The sequence below is a fragment of the Rhipicephalus microplus genome, chromosome X (assembly GCF_043290135.1).
Source record: "Rhipicephalus microplus isolate Deutch F79 chromosome X, USDA_Rmic, whole genome shotgun sequence".
NCBI lineage: Eukaryota > Metazoa > Arthropoda > Arachnida > Ixodida > Ixodidae > Rhipicephalus > Rhipicephalus microplus.
The window spans coordinates 295852023-295873528 of record NC_134710.1 but is presented as its reverse complement, the minus strand read 5'-3'; the positions used below and the strand labels follow the sequence as shown (position 1 = coordinate 295873528).

Sequence of the window (21506 nt, the reverse complement as noted above, 5' to 3'; positions counted from 1 at the left end):
CCAGCTCGTAAAATTGCACGAGCCGAGGTGATGAGAGCAGATCAAGCAGAGATTAAACGAAGCGGCCAATTTCATCGCTCGGAGAGCAAACGCGATAGCATCCCACGGCCTGTTAGACCTGCCATCCAATGCTCGAGCAGAGAGAAAACACGCTGTCCGTCTTGAACGAGCATGAAAAGATGTGGGAAAAAGGGGAGGTCGCTCAAGCAGCAGCTGTGAACTTTGATTTTAAGGGTGTGGTTGCGATAGCTAGCGCATGCGATATCGGCAAGCATCAGCGCACGTTTCGTAAACCGTTCTACGTGGTGTGCTCTTAACGGAAAAGATTGTGCGATCAGAAAATTTCTCCCTGGAGCGGCCGTACTTATTCTCTTACACCAGCGTTTGTTCTTGTGAGCGTCGCCATGTCGGATCCAGAATAGTTAGCTCCCAGCATTCATATTGTCACGGGGTCGTGATATCGATGAAACCAGCAGCCGCTGTTTTCATGAGCGAACATTTTATTTGGGCTAACCTGTGCCTGGAAAACGAAACACCACTCTACAAGCAATACACGCTGTAGACTAATAGCAGCGGACAGAGAGCGTCAGCCAACGATAATCTGCCACGCAGCAAAGTGCATCGGCATTGATACAAGTGCCATCAAAGATTGCAGCGTTATCGCTAGCGGCCATGTAAGTTCCAGAGCAAACTCTAATGTACGGCTTGTGCGCGTAATCTCATCGAATGATTCTATGGTTATGTAGATAGTTCCTGGTCATTCGGACGCAGTTTGCGCAAGGCAGCATTACACGCGTAATGGTGCGGTTACAAAAATAGGAAGAAAGAAATGCGTTATTACCACTTGAAAATTACGAACTGTTGCTATTGCAATCATTGCTTTGCCAGTGAAGCTTATTTTAATTTTTTTAGTTTATATAATTTGACGGTCTCCATCGCGTGCATGTGCTGTGCTCGGTGGTTGCTCGGCAACGGCGCAACAAGTTTTTGCAACACCACTGCCGTCTTTATAGTATGACTAACAGCTTTGCTGTTAAAACATATGTAGTTGATGTATGCACACAAACACCACCTTACCAAGATTCATGCATTCTGTTCCCGATGTAACCGAACAAACTAACCTAATACGAATGCGGTTGCATCCTTTGTGTAGCCCAGGCCCGTCTCGGTCAATGATAAAACTCGACTAAATTTGGTGTTGCACAAGCGAATTGCCGTTGAGGCACAGCAGGTCAGAGTGGCGCAGAATGGCACAATTGATGCAGCACTTCCACCCCTGAACCCCATAACTGCTTTGTCTTTATTATTATTTTTTTTAAACTTCCCAACCAAGGGTGTCTATTTTTTTTATTGCTCATTTAAAACCTGATTACACTTTTTGTTTAAAAAACATTCGTACCACATACCTGATCAAGTCAATGCAACAAAGTTTCTTTCTGGGCAATACATCAGAAACCACCTACCTGGTCCTAGTAAGAATAAAAAAAACTGTTGTTGATGGGCCAGCTATTCATGGGCCACTACCACCACATGCCATCTTTCCGTACAAAAAACGCACCCTTGCCGCAGGGGAAAACTGCCATCCAGTGAATCACATGCAATCTAAGCCGTAATGAGCACTTGTTTGATTGATATGTTGGGTTTAACGTCCCAAAACCACCATACGATTATGACAGACACCGTAGTGGAGGGCTGCGGAAATTTCGACCACCTGGAGTTCTTTAACAGGCACCGAAATTTGGGCACACGGGCCTACAACATTTCCGCCTCCATCGGAAATGCAGCCGCCGCAGCCTCCCAATCCCGCGACCTGCGGGTCAGCAGCGGAGTACCTTAGCCACTAGACCACCGCGGCAGGGCAGATGAGTGCTTCTTTTCCTGAACATTAGACAGGAGTACATATTTCACTAAAGCAAGCTCTGCTCGTCCAAATCAGCTTAAGCACAGTTTTAGAAGGATGAACTCTGCTTGTCCAGAGCATTTAAGAGGTTAGTACATTCAAATAAAATTCACTCTGAAAACTTAATGCCCTTACAACAACATTATTGCCCAATTAATAAAATTAGTGAATATAGCCTGTAAGTATTGCAAAAACCAACATAATATTATAGGAACAAATACAGTGTAGACTGCTTATAACGTAAGTCAGGGGAGTTGTAAAAAGCCGCACTATAAGTGGTACCGCGTTATAACCAAAAACATGCTTTTTTCGGCTTTTGCTTTGAAAAGTAATTTATTATACTTCTTACTCGCAGACACATTCGACACAATTATAACATGGCAACACGTTCCCAAGTCCAGCATCAACAGAAGAACTGCGTTATTTTTGTCTGGCGATGCTTGAGAACAGCGCTTCCCACCATTTCATCCTCGATAAAGCTCAAGTACTAAAGCGATCTCCAACTCAAATTGTTCTTTGCACAGTATCCTTTCACTTTTATGAGGTATTCAAATGAGTCTTTGCATGGCAAATTGGGTTCAGGCATTAGGTCAACACCATCCTCGGCGTCCAAGTCGTCGTCGGCTGCAACCTCCGCATTACTACGCACCGCTGCAACGATCGCGTCATCTGAGCTCGCTTCCTTGCAGAAAGGTAGCTCCGACTGCTCGGCATTGACAAATTCTTGAAAAATGCCGGTAGCGGTTACGAACTTGCTGTCAACAAGGCCGGACCACACGTCGTTAGTGTTGACAGTCTCATTGGCGACATTGTCGCTCTGCTCATCATCTTTCAGGACCTCTGCATTGCGCCCGAAACCTGCTTTTTCGAAACACTTGCTTATGGTGTCTGCCTTTACTTGCAACCACGAAGCGACCACCATGCCGATTGTGCCCCTTATATTTTATTTAAGAGGCTGCTGCTGCTGAAGGCTCAGCAAAACTCTCTTCAAAGGCGCTTTTTGTATAGTGCCTTTACGGTGGCGATGACACCCTGGTCGAGAGGCTGACATTTTGCTGTCGTGTTGGCAGGCAAAAATTTTAGATTCACTGCAGTAAACTTCGGCTCGGCGTTGTGGGCCGTGCAGTTGTCAAAGATCAAAGATAAGCACGACCCGCCGCTTCTCTGCTACTATATCCTCGTCGAACTTGCAGAGCCAGCTGGTGAACAAATCCTGCGTCATCCACGCCTTCTTATTGGCTTTGTAAGTTACTGGCTGGCACTTTCGCTTTTTGAAGCAACATGGCCTTGCTGATTTACCAATGATAAACAGGCTGCGCTTGTCACTTCCATCCATATTAGCACAAAACAATACAGTGATGCGCTCCTGTGAGGTCTTGCAGCCAAAGCAGGCTTCACCTTTCAGTGCGAACGTGCAGTTCGGCAAAAGGTTATAAAATAAACCAGCTTCAACGGCATTGTATATGTCTCTGTCTGCATATTCCTTAAGTTTAAGCAAAGCCAGGCTTTGATAGACTCGTCGTCGGCATCAGCGCTTTCTCCGCCCATCACTTTGCAGCTGATGCCATGGCGATCTTTGAAACACTGGATCCACCCGTTAAGTGGGTTGAAGTCAGCGTGGCCTAGAAGAGCTCAGAGAGACTTGGCCTTTTGCTGGAGCATGGGGCCACTTACTGGGATGCTCCGAGTTCTAACTTCCCAGAACTATCTGAACAGCGCTGCGTCCACGTCTTCGTACTTCGACGTACATATTTGCTTCCGTGAAAGGGAGGACGAATTTTGCCACACTTGCTGTCGCAGTTTATCTTTTCTCTTGTAGACTGTCGACACTATTGGGTCGGAAACATTGTAATTTGCCGCCACTGAAACCTTCTTCAGCCCACTTTCAATGTCCTTTATAACGCATCCTTGGTCTCCAGCGAAAAGGCATGGCATTTTTTCACACCACTTGAAGACGCTGCCGATGCCATGACGACAGAAGCTCGACAAAGCAGGTGCTCTGGGCTGTCACACGGCCACTACGACACGGCGAACAGACAAGCGCACACGACAAATGCAACAAGGCAAAAGACGGACACAAAAAAAAAAGTACGCTGTCGCCACTGCCGCTTCTGTCTTGCACTCCAAAAACATGCTCCATTATCGTTTCAAGGTCTCCCTCCTTCCCTACTGTAGCTGCTGTACCCTCTCTCCTCCTCCGCTATGTTTGCCTTTTTGTGGCTGGGGGCTAGCCTCCACGCATACATTTTCGTCTGCTCCCACTCCGCACGCGCCGGCGCGGCGGGAAAGTGGGTTTCATTGTCCAATTTTATGGTAGTGTGTATAGAAAGTCCACATCATGACCGGCACTCTCGTCCGCGCACCTACGCAATAAACGGTCGGCCTATACATTGAGTTTTATGGGCGACATATCGGTGGTCAGAAAAACCAACGTAATAAACGGTCCCGCTCTAAAAGCCGTTATGTTATAAGTGGTCTGCACTATACCATTATTGGTTTGTGGAAGATCACAAAAGGAAAAGAAAAAAATTTAATTTGTCAACAATAACAACAAAAAAAAAACCAACAAAGAACCAGTTTTCTCTAAGAGTGCTCACAGCGCTGTGGTCTAGTGGCAAAAATACTCAGCGGTTGATCCGCAGGTCACAGGATCGAATCCTGGCTGCGGCAGCTGCATTATCGATGAAAGCGAAAATGCTATAGGCTTGTGTGCTCAGATTTGGGTGCACGTTAAAAACCCCAGGAGGTCAAAATTTTCGGAGCCCTCCACTATGGAGTCTCTCATAATCATATGGTGGTTTTGGGATGTTAAACCTCACATATCAATCAATCAATCATTTTTTTTTCTAAGAGCGTAGCCTAAAATGTAAACTTCAAAAACATTTAAACCCATTAATGTGGTGATTTACTATGCTACTTGACAATTACAAGCAATTTAAACTTTACATGGTAAAATCCTTATATTATCATGTGGTTGTGACGATGAAAGCTGCAGCAGGACAGGGAAATACAGTACTCTTGATTTAGGTGAACATGCCCTCGGAAATAATAAGCCATGGTACAAGCGATTTCACGCGGTACACAGAGCAGTTGTCGGCTGTCCAATTATTGTGATCATCGATGAAATGTGCCTTTTATACCTGTCATTGATCCTTCCAGTACTATTGCTGGTGTTTGGGTAAGCTTTTGAATAAAGTTGACTAGTATTCATGTCCTGCACATGACCTTAACAAAAAAATCGCAAAGCTTCCAAAACACTGTGGCACAGTCTGTACTGAGCATGTCTAACAGTTTTTGTGGTTGAAACCAGAACTTATCAAAATGTGTGTGGCAGTTTTATTGTGCGAGTTCGACAAATCTTCCTTATAAAGGCAGACAGCTTTTACTTGGCTTTTTCCCCTCTCTTTGTTGACAGTAGTCGGAACTCTATCACAGAAGTAAAGAGCGTACGCATGCATGAACCAGGACAAATTTTTTAATCAACCAAGAACGTTCAGTTTATAACATCCATACTGAGAATTCAATATATATTTTCCTGTAGCTTTGTGATACAAACAGGTGAATCCTTTTTGTTTTTTCTTATAAAGATAAAGGTGGGTTGAATGTGGTGGTCAAACTAGTCTGTGTTGAAGACAAGCCTACATTACTATGTGAATAAGCAAATACAGTCGATGTCCTATTTCCTGGACCCTCAAAAGACCGCAGAAACGTCCGAAAAATTGGGCAGTCTGGAAAAACGAATGCAAGAAGCGAAAACACACTTTTTAATAGGGATTTGTCGCTGATGGAGAGGGTCATGGCTGGTGTACGGGATTCTTATTGCAATTCAACAAATGCATCATTTAGGGTCTCTGAAAATAGCCGTTTATATTTTTAAAAAGAAAAAAAGAAGAAAAAAAGAAAAAGCCACTGTGGCCTGCGCTACCGCTTTGTAAACACTTAAGTGCAAAAAAAAAAGTTGCTTATTTTTGTTTGCACGACGTTCCACTTGCCCACGATGTCTGCCTTAAAGGAGCACTGACATCAAATTTACTCCTGTCAAGATTTTTGCGTGACTGAGTAGCTATCGACTTCCCAGTAGCAATTAGCAACCTAAAACGCATCTGAGGTATGAATTTATATCTGTAATATTGACTATTATATCCGTTATCGAACGTGGTTCCAAATGGGCTGAAAGCCCCCCGAATTGTAGAGCTGTCAGGGCTACCTCGCGGCCACGTCAAGGCCGCTGCACAGCTGATGCTGCTTCCACAAAAAATGGTGACGTCACGCACGCTGGCATTTCCTTTGCTAGGAGCGCACATGCAGTCAGTCCCGCTGTGTCTCTGATGATGTAGACTAAAGCCCCTCCATGCGTTTTCCGCCAGGTTAAGTAGCGCCAACTGGTTCTTCCCCTCTCCCTATAGCCCCGGCCTTGAGAAAGGGCCTCGTATTGCCAGTGAAGCCTTTACTGGTTTGCCAACATAATATTTACCCTTTAGCATCTCGGCGTAAAGTGAAGCGAACAAATGCGGCTGTTCTTCACAGGCGTCCAGTCCCTCTGTCAATCGGCACGTACGAAGTCAACCCACTGGCTGCGTTGAGGTTGGTGGCTCGGAAAGGCATGAAACGCCATGCAATTGCAGCTTTTTTTGCGCCTCGATGTGCAGGTTCTCATTTCAGAGCGGTTCCCCGACATTTTGGCACGCACTGTCATTCTGAATGATTGTACTCACGCTCTGGAGCACATGCCAAATCAGTCGATGCGACACGATAACTCGCATGCACGCTTCAACACAGCAAGAGCCATTAGTGAGAGCATGGCTGAGAGTCTGCTTCAAACACACTCAGATCGTTGACGTCATTGTTACAAGCGTATCGTCCCTCAGGATGGTATTTGTGGAATGTATCACACTGAACACATAGCACTAGTGTCGATGTCACAGGGCAGTCTATTTTTCGTTTTTTTCCCCTTAGCTTTTCTATGCTGTTTGACATCGAAATGAAATAACTCCTACGCGATGGACGCCATTCAAATTTGGCCAAGAAGACCTATGCATACCAAGTGATCGAATGATGGGCACATCTTGATCTTGAAATTTGATGTCAGTGCTCCTTTAATTTCAGCTAACATCATGCTCTCGTTGTACACCAATGAGTGTCAGTGCTCGCGTCAACTTCAAGCTCGTTGAATGTGTACGTGCTGCCCCTTCGATTTAGGTGTCGTCGGAATCCTCCGTAACTTGATGAATGATTTCGTCATCACGCACACAGCTTGAGTTTGTCAGTGTTGGCAAAGCTCTCAAAGATTATCCCGGCTGGAATCCAAACACTGGCAGAATGCAGATCATCGAAGGCAACGTCCGCAGGTGGAAGTTCGTCACACATGCTGCCCACTGCGGGCAAGCGGCCGTCTCGGCATTCAGTATGAAGCTCGCGTGGCAAGAACAGTTTTGGAAGGTCTGTTGTGTATTCGCTTTCTATGAGTCTGCACGCATGCCAACTACAGGCTATGGGTCAACAGCGTAGCTTTTCACACTGTTGGAGCAACAGCACAATGCAGCTGTGGCCACAGTTTTGACTAAGCTATGGCTGGCAACGGATCGGAGTGCACTGGATGGTGACATTCGCAATTTTGAGGGTACAGCAGCCGCGATGTGGTGGGTTTGAGGGTACAAAAACAACCAAAATGGTTGCGTCGATAGTGACTTCGAGTCTGCGGTTAGCGGCAAAAAGTCTGGAAAATCAGATGGCGAAAGCCATCATCAGGAATTTCGGACCTTTTAATGCATTCACTTTATAGGGAACTTGACGGTGCCACAGATGAGTACGGGAAACCAGGTATGTCCGGAATTTCGGGATAAACCGGACATCGACTGTAGCAAGGCCTTATGAGCTTCCATAACAACGTTGAGTGGCACCACTGTTTTTGAACATCATAACTGGGAATATTCACTACACATCTCTTTTTCCCACAACAATGCTGCTTCTGTGCCTGTGCAGAGCTCTCCAATTGCATCTGTGATGCATCCCTTTTAGCTATACTGACTAGCCAGATGCTACGGAGTCAATGTTATAACACCTTTAAAATGTTGACCGACCGCCGAGCCATAAGAGTAGTGTATATTACAGGCACAGGGCCCAAGGATGGTTTTTCGTCTTCGCTTATACAAGAAATGTGCCTTTGTCGGAATGTAGGGGATTGTTGATAACTTAAATAATAATCTTTTTACCAAGAACTATGTACCCAGCCGAGCGCTGCTTGAGCTAGAAATGAAAGGAACACTGGGTTTCATGATTTTCAGGCTGATCATGATAATACATAGTTGTCAAGTGACTTTGGTGCTTACATGACGTTGCCAAGCTTTTGCTTTTCAGAATTGTATTCAATGGAAACAAATTAACTTATTGTGATCATATGCATCTAATAAAGCATCTAGTTTTTAATTATTAATCCATCTTTCACTTTGTTTGACCACTTCAAGGGCCGCAAAGCCACGGTGCTCCGGGCCAAATGAAGAGTGCATGTGCACACCTATCTGGGCTGCCACCGCTACCAAACCCGCACAGAAACTGCCTTCACCGGCAGCATATGACCCCAAAAGCACACAGCTTGGCCAAGCGAACGCCATGGCGGCGTGGTTGTTGTGCACCCGAACTGGAGTTCCTTATGGTACCTGTTGTCATGTGTGCGCATCACGATGTACGATGCTTAGGTGTTACAGTAAAACAGTTGGGAAAGTGAGCATTTATTTCATCACACCATCCCCTCTCCGCAAGAGTATACCTTAACCACCAGACTCCTAATGGACCACTACGACTGCTTAATGATCCTGCTCTCTATAGAATTAAAAATTGACTCAAATGCAGAACTCTTGCATGAACTCAGGATGAGATACACTAATCCGACTAGACCCGTGCTCCACTCTGAATACAAAGGCACTGCGAACGAGTGCTTGGACAGACCTTTCAGCATTGCTGAAGTACGCGCGGTGCTGCACAGGCTCAACACGAAATCATCGCCCGGACCAGACGGGGTTACGAACAAAACGCTTCGGAATCTAGATGACACATCGATAGAGCACCTCACGGTTTTCCTTAACGAATGCTGGGAAAAGGGACGTATTCCCCGACAGTGGAAAACCGCCCGCATCGTTATGATACCCAAACCAGGAAAGCGCATACAGCTGGAAAATCTAAGGCCGATATCGCTGACGTCCTGCGTTGGTAAGGTCATGGAGCACGTGGTCCTCGCGAGACTAACAAACTTTCTCGAGGACCACGATCTGATTCCTCACACCATGCTGGGCTTCAGGAAGAGCCTCTCCACGCAGGACGCCATGCTACAACTCAAGCACCAGGTAATAGACAGCATGACCACTTCTACCAAAGCAATCTTAGGCCTAGATTTAAAGAAGGCGTTTGATAATGTCAAGCACTCGACTATACTTACCCGAATAATAGAACTAGGACTCGGTAAAAGGACGTACGACTACGTCCGTGATTTTCTAACGGACAGGACAGCGAGGATCACATTGGGAGAATTAGAGTCAGGAGAGATAGAGATGGGCAGCGCCGGCACTCCTCAGGGTTCGGTGATTTCGCCCTTGCTCTTTAACCTCGCACTCATAGGGTTACCAGCTAAATTAGAAGAGATTGACGGGCTCTCCCACAGTCTGTACGCAGACGACATTACTCTGTGGGTAACTCGGGGATGTGACGGCCAAATAGAACAGACGCTACAGCGAGCCATCGATACGGTTCAAAGATTCCTAGAGGACACGGGCCTCACCTGCTCGGCTGAGAAATCGGAGCTACTGGTTTACAGACCTACGCGCAGAGGTCGAAAGCCCAAATACAGCGAACAAAGCGCAAATCACGCAGAGGAAGCGATACAGCTAACGACCTCGGAAGGCCACGTCATTCCCAAAGTAGACGTTATACGCGTGTTAGGCTTGTATATTGCAGCCAATGGCCACAATGGCGAAACTGTTCGCAGGTTGGAACACGCGGTAAATCAGACAATCCGACTTCTAAAACGAATTACGAACCGACATAGTGGTATGAAAGAAGGGAACACTATTAGACTTGTGCAAGCCTTTGTCCTCAGTAGAATCACGTACGTTGCCTCTTACTTGAATTGGCACGTCGCCGAGAAGATAAAATTAGATTGCTTAATCAGGAAAGTGTATAAGCAAGCTTTATGCTTACCCATGAACACAAGCACAGTGAAATTATTAGAACTAGGCTTGCACAACACGCTTGACGAATTAATAGAAGCGCACAACGTAGCACAGTATGAACGACTTTCTAAGACTAAAACGGGCAGGTACATCCTCGAAAAACTGGGAATCCACTATCACACGCAGCAAGGCGAAAAAGCCGACATAACCATGATGGTAAGGGAAAAGATAGTGATTCCGCCGTTGCCCAAAAATATGCACCCGGAACATCACACCGGCCGAAGAAACCAGAGAGCGCAGGACTTGCAGAGAAAATTCGGAAATTGCAAGGAAGCGGTATTCGTGGACGCGGCCAGATACGCGCGAAGGTGTGGTTACGTGGCCGCGGTGGTCGACGGTAAAGGGACATGCATGACGAGCGTTACGGTGCAAACGCCACTGACCGAGACGGCCGAGGAGGTGGCCATAGCACTCGCGGTGGCGACCACTGAGGCCGAAGTAGTAATTAGTGACTCGCAAGCAGCGATACGCAACTATGCGAACGGTCGTGTCTCCCGAGAGGCGCTGCGAATCCTGATGACTAACGAAGACAAAATTCGGGAAAAAAATGACACTTTCGTCATATGGACCCCCGCACACACACAAACCCCGCTGGCCGGCAACGAGGCGGCGCACGCGGCGGCTCGAGCACTCACGAACCGAGCCGTTGCGAACGCCGACGCCGCCTCGGACGAAGTTCCACGCGGGGGGGAGTGGGAGTGGGGGGACCGCATGACTAGTTACCACGAAATAACGCAGCACTATAAGCTAGAAAGGCGAAAGTACCCTCCGCCACACAACAGGTTAAATAAAAAACAGGCAGTTGCGTGGCGACAACTGCAAACATATACTTATCCGAATCCAGTTCTCTTTAGTCTCTGTTACCCTGATCTGTATTTAACAGAAAAATGCAAGGTTTGCGATGAAAGGGCGACACTTTCACATATACTATGGGAATGCTCGAGTTTAGATGAAAGCAACGATGAAAACCACGAAGAGGCAGTTTCGGACCGCAGGACACGCTGGGAGGGGGCTCTGCTCAGCTCCTCATTCGAACAACAACTGTGGGCCGTCCAGCGAGCCGAGGAAGCCGCCCGAGCCCAAGGGCTCGTGGCCGACGCCTAGGCCCGCCCCAAATCAACTTCGCTGGACTTCATAAATAAAGTTATTCTTCTTCTTCTTCTTCAAATGATAAAAAAAGCTACTTAAACGTTCCCACTGTAGCAAATATACAGCTTCAGAGTATCATTATTTCTAAAAATAAACAAGCAGGCCACAAAAAGAGTTAGGCTGCTTGATTACACTAACAACCATTGATGATTTTCTTCACAAATTACTTTTAATGGCAATAATTTATTAAATATGCTGCTTTTACATGTGTAAGACTTACGGAATCTGCCGGAGAGTATTGGCATCCTCGCAGACAAGGAAAGTGAGGTTGCGTTCTAGCCATTCAAAGCACTTCTGCTTGAGACGTGTCAGTGCATACTGTTCAGCGACTTCGTAATATGAAATAACAGTATCCAACCTGTAGCAAGAGAAGATAATTCATTTTTAGGAGAATACTCAGAGTGGTATACAGTAGAATCAAAGTGATACAAATCTCAAAGAGGCGCAAAAGTTTTGTATCACTCGAAAGTTCCTATCACCAACCACGGTATATGCAAAAAAAACATTTATTGCCGTCGAAAAATTTTTTATGTTTCTGGGCTACACAGTGCAGCTGGCTGCCTCTAATGTGCAAATCAAAGCTTCGCTACTTTGCTCGAGTCCTACTGAAAATGAAGAGCTCCGAAGCTTGCTTCACCTTAATCATAAGCGAACGACAGATACACCAAACAGCTTCATGGCTTTTTATTATGATGTTATTGCTCTTAAACAGAGCTTGCAACACTTTTTGAGTACGGTCAGAAAAAGGTGTCTATTGGCATTCGAAAATCCTGAGAACATGCGAGCCAAACATTATAGACCATTCCCCGGCCTGGAATTAGCAATTATTCCTCAAAGTCTGATAAAAACCGCTTCCTTTTTCTCGACAAACGATGCCATAAACCTCAATGACGCCACCATAAACCCAAAGTGCATGACCATTGGCTGACTTCAGCATATTGAGCTGCATAGTCACGACAGCTGTCGCAGGATACCGCCACGTGCCCTTGCAAGCACTAGCAATCACACTGAAAGTAAAATGTACATTCGAAAGAAAAAAATATAAAATAAATGCGCTCAAGGTAATGATGTGCGCTGACAAAAGGACATAGCTTCTTGCCCTCGTCTCATACCCCCTCTGCATAGCTTTCCGCACGCTCACTGGTACAAAAGGAGAGAGAAAGCACTTAAAGCATGTGGTAAATTGCTGCAACTCTATTGGCACTTGACGAATTCTAAAAATCTTTGAGACAGTCAATTTGTGAGGCAATAAGTTCTCTTAATGATGTCATTCAACGATTATATGGAAAAGTAATGTATGACCCCTTCAATCTAACATTGAGTTAACCTTTGGAGCTGCGTAGTTGCTATAGATGTCAATACCAATATCAACTACGGTTTCATACGTGGCAGTTGTGGCAAACACGATAGTAGTTCCATTTTCATTCTATGTACACTGGCCCCGCATGTGCCTTAAGAACACTGTTTCTATCTATGATCACGTCTACCACGGTTACGTCCACAGAAATTGCAACTGGCAGGATTGCTTTGACTCACTCAGCATTGGATATGTTTGCGTTTTTGGAGTTTCGTTTTCGCCATACATTACTGCATCAATAGCGACAGTTTCACCTTAAGTTGTCGGGGCAAATGATAACCACAGTGCTGACTGCGTGTACACAGGCCATGTGCATTCTTTCTAAGCATCCAAAGCACGCTTCTTTTGGTGTTTTGCTCAATGGTTCTGTACCAAAGTTTTTATCACCTGTTAAAATGCAGAAAGGTATTCAGAACATCTGCATTTCAATCCACCATGCACAAGAAAATTTGACTGGGGAAGTTAACAAATTAATGTTAGACTATAATTCACATCAGCCAGATGCGCATCACCGATACTTCACTAACATACAGGTACTGTTAAGTTTGGCCTGGAAAGTCGTCTGGGCAGACGACATTGTGAGTAAGCCGGTCCTATGGAAAGGCTCTCAATCTCTTCGGCGCCCAGTCTGACAGACGCGGTTGAAGATTTGAGCAATTGTCCAGACCAAGCAGCAAGCAAAGGCGAGTTCCCGTCCTTCAAAAGCGGACCCATTTGTCGTCCCTTCAAGCAGAAGCGGTGACTAATGGACTCGGCGACTCATCGGGCAATGGAGAAGCTGGCGTGACCAGCGCCAGAGCTGACGGCGGAGCGGCGCTTCTTTAATCCTCAGTCAAGTAGCCGACCGGCCGACTGCCTATGCCCGCCAGGCATTGTCCCTGCTGGCCGGAGGATGAGACGTCGTGTTGCCGCGACGCCACAGAGAGGACAACAGGGACGAAGTCTTCCTGGGGGAGACCGCGACGGACACCGCAGATCGCCCCGCTGGTTGGGCGAGCTGTGCGGTGGACCCTTTGAAGTATGCGGCCAGGATCGTGGGAACTCTCGACTAACGGCACACACACGACGAGGAAGAGCCCTGCTGGCGCCACCACAGTGCAGTGTTCACGTGGACCTTGCATGCTCGTCTCCCTCACCTGTGTGTGTGTGATTGGTGGTCCACTCGAAGAGGAGGAGCCCAACAGTGCATAAAACGACGCCGCAGGGTGCTGGACGTCGCTCTGAACTATGTAACGTTCAACCACCACGCTCGTGGGTTGTGAAACCCCTATCCCGTCTTTTCTGTAAATATGTGTAAATAGTGACATAAACCCCCGTTTTGTTTTCCGTATCCTCTTGTCTGCGTTCAGTTCCTCCATCCGGTTGCATCACCTGCAACTTCTTCCTTCCCATCTCTAACAGTACACAGGCTCTATAATGTTTAGCATTATACATAGTATGTTAAGGGCTCACAGGAAAAAAAAAGAAAAGGAATTTCAACGCTAACGCCTCTAAAAGTGACTGAACACTGATAATGGGCTGGTTATTCATTCATTCAATAAACAGCACCAATGACCAGATGCCCTCGGCTCTTGGAATTGATGAAATACTATCTTAAATTTATGTCTAGGAATGCCCTAATCATTGTCCAATCTTATCATATCTTTTTGCAAGTGAAAACACATAAACATTACTAAGTTGCTTATTCTGTTACTGATGAGTAATAAATACTAATAAGCGATACTATTCTAAAGCTTGAAAATCATGGTGAATGTTACAACTGAAGTAATTGTAGTTAATTTACAGCTATAAAAACCAAATCCACATTAGAATCAAGTATGGCGAATCCTTAAATTAGTTTTGGAAAGCATAGGCACAAATCTCTTACTTTAAATACTATAGTGAATGTAATTTGCCGACTTTATTTACAGGTAAATTATGCACCATTCTGCAGGCATTACGCAGACTGCATCGTCTTTTCCTTATTTTTTCTACATTCAAATGTTACAAAATGGACGAGATACATTGCTTGGCTTCCCATTAGCTATTTTTGTGGTTTATATGCTTTTTTTGTACATTACATGACAGGAGATCTTTTGAGAGCATGCTAACTGGAGTGCTAATGCAAATTAGTGCAGGCAACTACAATTATTTATACATAAATCCAATTTTTTACATGTGCCACAGCACTATAATTTCTAAATTTGGTTGGTGGAACTTTATGAATTGCATGATTTACCACTCCAGCGATATCTATGTATTCAACTTGTTCATCTGAACACGCCAGGTTTGCTCTATCACATACAATGCTGAAACTTTATTTTGCACAGAATTTATATGAACAGCTGCCCCTCATGCATTGTCTAGTTTGCCAGTGCTCAGAGCCTCTCAAAAAACATTTTTTTAGTAGATGACAGGACTTACTTGATTGTTTCTTCCATTATTTCAGAACACAACTGAATGAGCTCATCCTAAAGCAGAAAAAAAAATATACATCAATGTCATCCCTTAATTGACATTATAAATAAATAATTATACAATGTAAGGGCAGAGAAAACTATTAAAAGATAGAGCACATGCTAAGCCAAACGATGCATACCAGCTGAAACAATGTTGCCGTTGCCAGCACTGGGATGACATCGCCGGGTTCAATGACAATTTCATCCAAGTACAGTGAGCCAAAAACAATCTTCAGGGCTGCAATGACAAAGAAAAATAAGCATAACATTATCGTTTGATTAACATTTCAATATATCTTCAGGGCTGCAATGACAAAGAAAAATGAGCATAACATTATCGTTCGATTGACATTTCAATATAACAGCAAGAAGCATATTACATGTAGCAAAACTACTCCAAAGAATGAAAGCAATGTATAGTTGTAATTTTATTTGACTAGAGTAACTGCCTTCTGCTCCAACCATAGTAATATACAATGACAATAACTGGCAGCCAAGGCGATTGTTGGTATGAGTGATTAGTGACAGTGATGCAAGCTGTTGTGGGTTCCGAGTGCCTTGACACGTTAAGACGCATGTAACATTCGTATGCCCCAGCTAAGTCACGCTTCTGTTTGCTAGTACGAACATTATTTACCCTTGATGAGACATAAAAGACTTTCTGCTTTTGAATACCATACTTACACTGAAAACAATTTTAGCACAAAACTACCTGCATTGTGCACCAGTTTGCACACTCATTGATCATATGTCTTCTTGATGATCACAAGATACAGCTTACGTGCATTTTCTTTTGGTCTTGGTTGTAGTCGTAAATTCGATGTATTCTCTTGCGTGGCATCTCGCTGCACATTATTCTACTGAAATTACCACGTAGTCATGGACTATGGTGCACTATCGATTCACAGTTGCTGGCTGCACAACCATCCACAACACTACAGGCACTTCACTGGGTGCCCACGAGCCATGAATGATGGTTAATGTGGCTGCAGTATCCATTGAGGGAACTAAGCGCACCCAGCCTTCGAGTGTGCTTGTTGTGCGCATCATGAGTGAATCAGCCGAAATACAATTTGGAGCAATTTTTGAAGCAGCAAAATGTTACTTTTGGAGCCCTAAAATCCAAATTTGGAGCAGGTTACAGGAAAAAAAAAAATCAAGACATTTTTTTTTTATCATGAAATACCAAATTTAGAACAATATAAATAAGAAGGCTTATATTTTGAAAATATATGTACATGTATAAACCATTCAGCATCATTTAAATCATGCAGGGTGAACATGAGCACTGCTATGTCAATGAAAGTAGTATTTTGAACCATCCCACTGAGCCATCAGAGATGAAGTCCATATTAGCATTTGCTGCGCCTGTCAAATCATTTGACAGACTCTGCAAATTTAAATATGGATCTGCCAAGCTCACTACCTTGAAATTCGGGAGACTCAAAATTGTGAAGTAGGGGTGGTGAAAAAAAACTGGCAACAATTTGGTAAGTTTTTTTTATAGAATCAGTAATGTCAAACACTGCTCCAAATATTTACCAGTAGCTTATTTAGACATCAGTTATCATACAGGTACTTATAATTAAGCGGCGTGCAAACACATGAGCAACCTAGCAAAATGTGCAGTGTCCCGTTAATAGCGCGAACAGCCCCTTCCAAATCTCACTACGCTTTTCCGCTGGGCATCGGTGTACTGCGGCAAAGGTCGCTTAACCAAGATTCTTTGCACAGGCTACAAACACAGCCAAAAATTTTCTAACCGCTACACCTCGCACCACTTCCCAGCATTTCTTCTTTCATAGAGGAGTTGGGCGCCGCTTCGGCTCCCTTGCAAAGCACGTTCGACTAAGTAAAGTAAAAACGGGGCGTGCCTGTTGGCCCCACGACGGCACCTCGTATCTATCGACAGGACCCCCCCCCCCCCTCGTGGCCGAGGGACGACACACAATTTCAAAACAAACAAAAAGAAAAAGTTTTATGTGCCACTGCTAAGGCGATCGAGGTCACTGGCAATGCTAGCGTTCGCATCACTTCGAGCTTGTTCATGCTAGAAAAATGCGCCTTACGTTTCCAGCTTCAGTTCAAACAAGCCATAGCCACGTTTCTAAGCTAGAAAATTTACATTTCCCACGAAGAGCTGGTGGCTACCGCAATCCATTTTTGTCTTGAAGTTCCGTCATCCCACGGATAGGTACCTACTGCGGTCAACGAACCGACAAGCACGCAGCATTGTTACTTTATCTGGTTATATTTGAAGTGCATAATATGCATTTACAGTTGGGGTATGCGCGCTTTGACACATGGTGCAAACTGCTGGTTATTAGCACACCTGAAAACTGCTGGAAATTAGCCCACCAGAAAAAACTTTGAGGCTGGCTGGGCATTTTGGCGCAGCGTGGAGCAATTTCAGTGAATTTCGCAGTTTTGGCGCAGCTCGGCAAAACAATAGAAAATTGTATTAAGTTGGCGCAATTGGCGCAACTGTTGCACCCCTGTTGCATGTTCGACTATGTCATTTCGTCTTGCAACATAACATGCAGAGTATTGCTCAGTTGTAAGAGACGATGACGATACGTTGGTTTTAATAACGCAAGGACCATACTTGGCCAAAGAGCACCATGAGAAAGATAAAAGAGTGGCTATGATGTATGATATAACGATGGTATGTAAATTACGTCAACTATGAACTATGGCACTGCTATGTGGCTGTAAAGGGGTGGAAAATTCCGTGCCCTAAGGCAGGTTAAGATATAGAAATATTAAAATCATGACAGTGACGTGAAATGCCTGTAGCGAGAATGAATGGCGGTGGTCGTGGTAATAAAACTACGATGGGGATCTATGGCAATAGCACGACTGCCTCCGCAACTCCCTTGGGCCCAAGGTCCGCGAGGCAAGTGCTTTGTTTAATGTAGCCACTGCAGCAAAGACCCAGTCCAAAGGTCAGGCTACAGATCATTTCAAAACTTGTGAACATGACGTACATTTTTTAAAAATGCAAATAATGAATCCCGCATAAAAAGTGTATCTTTACCAATGAACATGGAAGAATGTAGAGGAAACTGCTGTCGATATGGTAGTAAAGTGTTTTTTTTCTGGTAGCATCCAACTCGCTGCACTGCACAAGAATGTGCAGAACTGATTGGTTGTCCACATTTTTCACAGGTGGGTTAGTCACCTTCGGACAGAAGATATGCATGTGTGCTGTGTGTGTGTGCTATTTGTAATCTGGTAAATTTTACTTGTGTGTAGCATGATCTGGACACTGAGGACCAGTTTTCAAGTTCCGGCTTAAGGGGGAATGTGGGTCCTATAAACTTTTTCTTTTTTTACTTTCAGCTCAATCTCAATTGAACTTCACTATCTAAGGTAGTTTTTCATGCACACAAAACTTCACTATCTAAGGTAGTTTTTCATGCACATTTCAAATCTGTAATTTGTTTCATAATAGCTCAATTGGTTCAGGAAATATTAAGGTATGAATTTTAAATATTTGCCTATCTCTTACGGGACTTTTAGGCAATTTCCCCTTAGAAAAATGAACAAGTAAATGCATAACTCCAATGCTGAAGACTTGCTGTAGAGAGTGATGCTATTTCTTTCCATTTGAAGACATTTTATAGGCATAAAAATGGACAAACAATTATGATGAATATTTTACTCTATATTCCTCTCATAATTATCTTTAATTGTAATTCATAAAGTGGCTCTAGAGAAATGGAAATAGCATCACCCCCTGGATCACTTAAAGATGAATAATATGATAGCAACATTCTATCACTTTCACTAAAATATAACATGGGAAAAAACCCCGTAAGGTTGAGTGAAATGTGCAAAAACAACAAACTGAGAAAAATGCATTTGAAGTTTCCAGCAACTGTAACTTTTGCTTAAGTCAAGCTACGGCAATATAAATGCCATCGCTTTGTAGCTCTATATTATACGATAATGACCATGCTAAATTTATGACTGTAGCCTCCCAAAATATTTGTCACAGCTTGTTCCAAAACTATGACATGATCATTGATGCAACAGGACAAGAATTTTTTTTTAACTTTTTGGTCAGTACAGGAAGTTGCAAGTGAAAGGAATGCCCAAAAATTGAACAATACCTACACAATGCTCGGGCTGAAAACACACAATATTTATTTTACAAGAAATTGTCACCGTTTGCATGAGTACAGTGCTACAGCATACCGGGGCTATAAGCAGGGTCCCCTGCTGGCTTGTGACGCTGTGCAAGCCTCGTCTTGGTTGTGTTGCTGCCAAGATGCTTTCTCTGCGATTTTTGCAGCCTGTTTTTGTCTTTTTCGAGGCTGCGACAAACCAGGTTGTAGCCCGCACTGTAGTCTAGCTTCTCAGCAATTTCTACGTAGCTCTTCGTTACGCGTTGGTTGAAGCGGCTTATTGCTTCAGCAACAGCCCTCTCAATGCTCCGCAAGGATGCATGCTGGGTTTTAGGGGCCTGCTGCCAAATCACAGAGCGCAGGCTTTCACTTGAGTTCTGAGTGATCCCAATACTGCACCTTTTCAGGAGCGCTTTGTCGCTCAGCCACCTGAACACGGGCTCTAGTGCCTCGCTCACAAAATCAGGCAAGCTGTCTTTGTGTGGTGGGGGCTTCTCATTCTTCGCCACAGCTCTCTGGTACTTGCACCACGAGTCTGGGCCTTCAGGGCAGAGGTCATGCTTTGGTGCTTTGTCTGTAGACGACATGTGCTGCAGGGTTGCAAGCACAGCTTTCTGCATGCCTGGAACGTCATTCCTATGACTTCTCAAGGCACAGCCACAGTAAGAGGTGATCCTCTTGATTTTGTGTTGCGTGAGCCTGCCCTTACCGCCTAACGAGCCAACTCGAGCTTTTTTTTTCCACAAGTGTACGTAAGGCAGTTCCCATACGCTTGTGCACATGATTGATGCAGTCTTTTTTGGCTACCTTGATATAACCATACACTTCATTTTCAATAAGAGCATGAAATGTTTTGCTGTCACTGTCTGACAGCATGGTCGTATACCGAAGCTTGCGCTTTTCATATGACCGCCCAAACAAGCGTAGCGCTGCCTCCACTTCCATCTGGCCAGTGTTGCAGTCAACATTCTTCTGGCACAGTGGGGCGTGCTGGATGAGCCAGGCAGAACGTCCTGCCTCTCCTTCCTTCGGTCCTTTGGTGCAAGCGCAGCAGTTTGACAGTACGATATGGTCTATAACGAGAGAACTGTACATTTCAATAATGCAGCCAATGCATACATGTGACCTATGTCCGCGTGTGAGTCAAGTGTCATTATATATAACATCGACGTTGCCGGGCGCGTTGTCGAACTCCGCATAGAGCTCTGACGCGAGCAACGCTTGCTATTTCGCACACGGCAGCTGTCGCACTGCAGGCTTCCTTCATTAATGTCATGTGGCTTTGATAAGTCTTGTGGTGGAGCCCTAGATGTGAAATGTTCATTAGGGTGAAGAAGTTCGACATAGCCGTTGCCCCCTTGTCGATGCTATTGATAGCCTTCATGGCACGCGACTTCACTTCGAATGGCCTTATTTTGGCGTCGGTCTCACCGGCTACACGTGGAGACAAAAACCGCTCTTCGTGAATTTCGCAACTGCTGCACGTGACAACAAGCTTCGAACACAGCCCGTACTCTTTCTTGCCCTTCGAAAATGTCATGCTTTTTTCCCTGCATTCAAGGCAGACGACAAGCTGAAATAACGAGTCTATCACCTCCAGTTCAACAATTGCAAATTCTATCCCGTTTTCTTTTCCGTCATCCACCAGATTAACATCTAGCAGCTTGAACTTGCGTTCCGTCGTGCACTGCGATGCGAGGAATGCCTTCAAGCTCGTGGCATTCCTGGCGCACTGAGCAGACTCGTCCACGAAATAAAATGCTGTGTCAATGCGGTCTTGGATGTTGCTGGAAGTGTCACATGATCCGACGACGTAACAATCCAAGGAGGTGCTGCGGCTAAGCCCTGGAGAGTGCATTGTTTCGAACACAACAGGTGCCCGCGGCTGCGCGCCATCGTCGGAATGCACCGCTTCGGCCGCACGGGCGAACTCGGCCGCACGTTGTCGGCTTTCTTCTGTGTGCACGTTCCACGGACGTCTTCGTTTCTTGCTGTACGCTTGGTGCGTCTTCTTCTTTAGACGAGCGTCTCCAGTCATGCTGACAAAAGACGGAAAGTTGGTGCGTCGGTTGCGTAGCACGAGCAAGAAGCAGACGAACAACGCGCGCGGAACGGGAGCCGGCGGCCGACAAGCAAAATACAGAGAAAAAAAAGTGCGAGCAACCTTGGCCGCATCAACCAATGGAAAGCAAGATACGGGGGGCTCGGCTGGCGCGCGCGTGCTCTATCCAATAAGCGGTTTAGAAGGGAGCTTTGGAAAAGGGCGAAGAAAGCCATGCCGTTGAAGAGACGCCATTTTGAAGGGCAGCA

General features: G+C 45.1%; 1 protein-coding gene across 1 annotated transcript in view; it reads right to left on the bottom strand.

Annotated features, from left to right (window-relative positions):
• The window catches only part of gcl (germ cell-less), an 85670-nt gene that overhangs the window by 47418 nt on the left and 16746 nt on the right, over nt 1–21506 (bottom strand). The window contains exons 4-6 of the mRNA XM_075879405.1: nt 15207–15304; nt 15032–15078; nt 11492–11629 (exon numbers count right to left, since the gene is read on the bottom strand). Of these exons, the coding sequence (XP_075735520.1) occupies nt 11492–11629; nt 15032–15078; nt 15207–15304 (283 nt within the window). The remainder of the gene's footprint in view (nt 1–11491; nt 11630–15031; nt 15079–15206; nt 15305–21506) is intronic.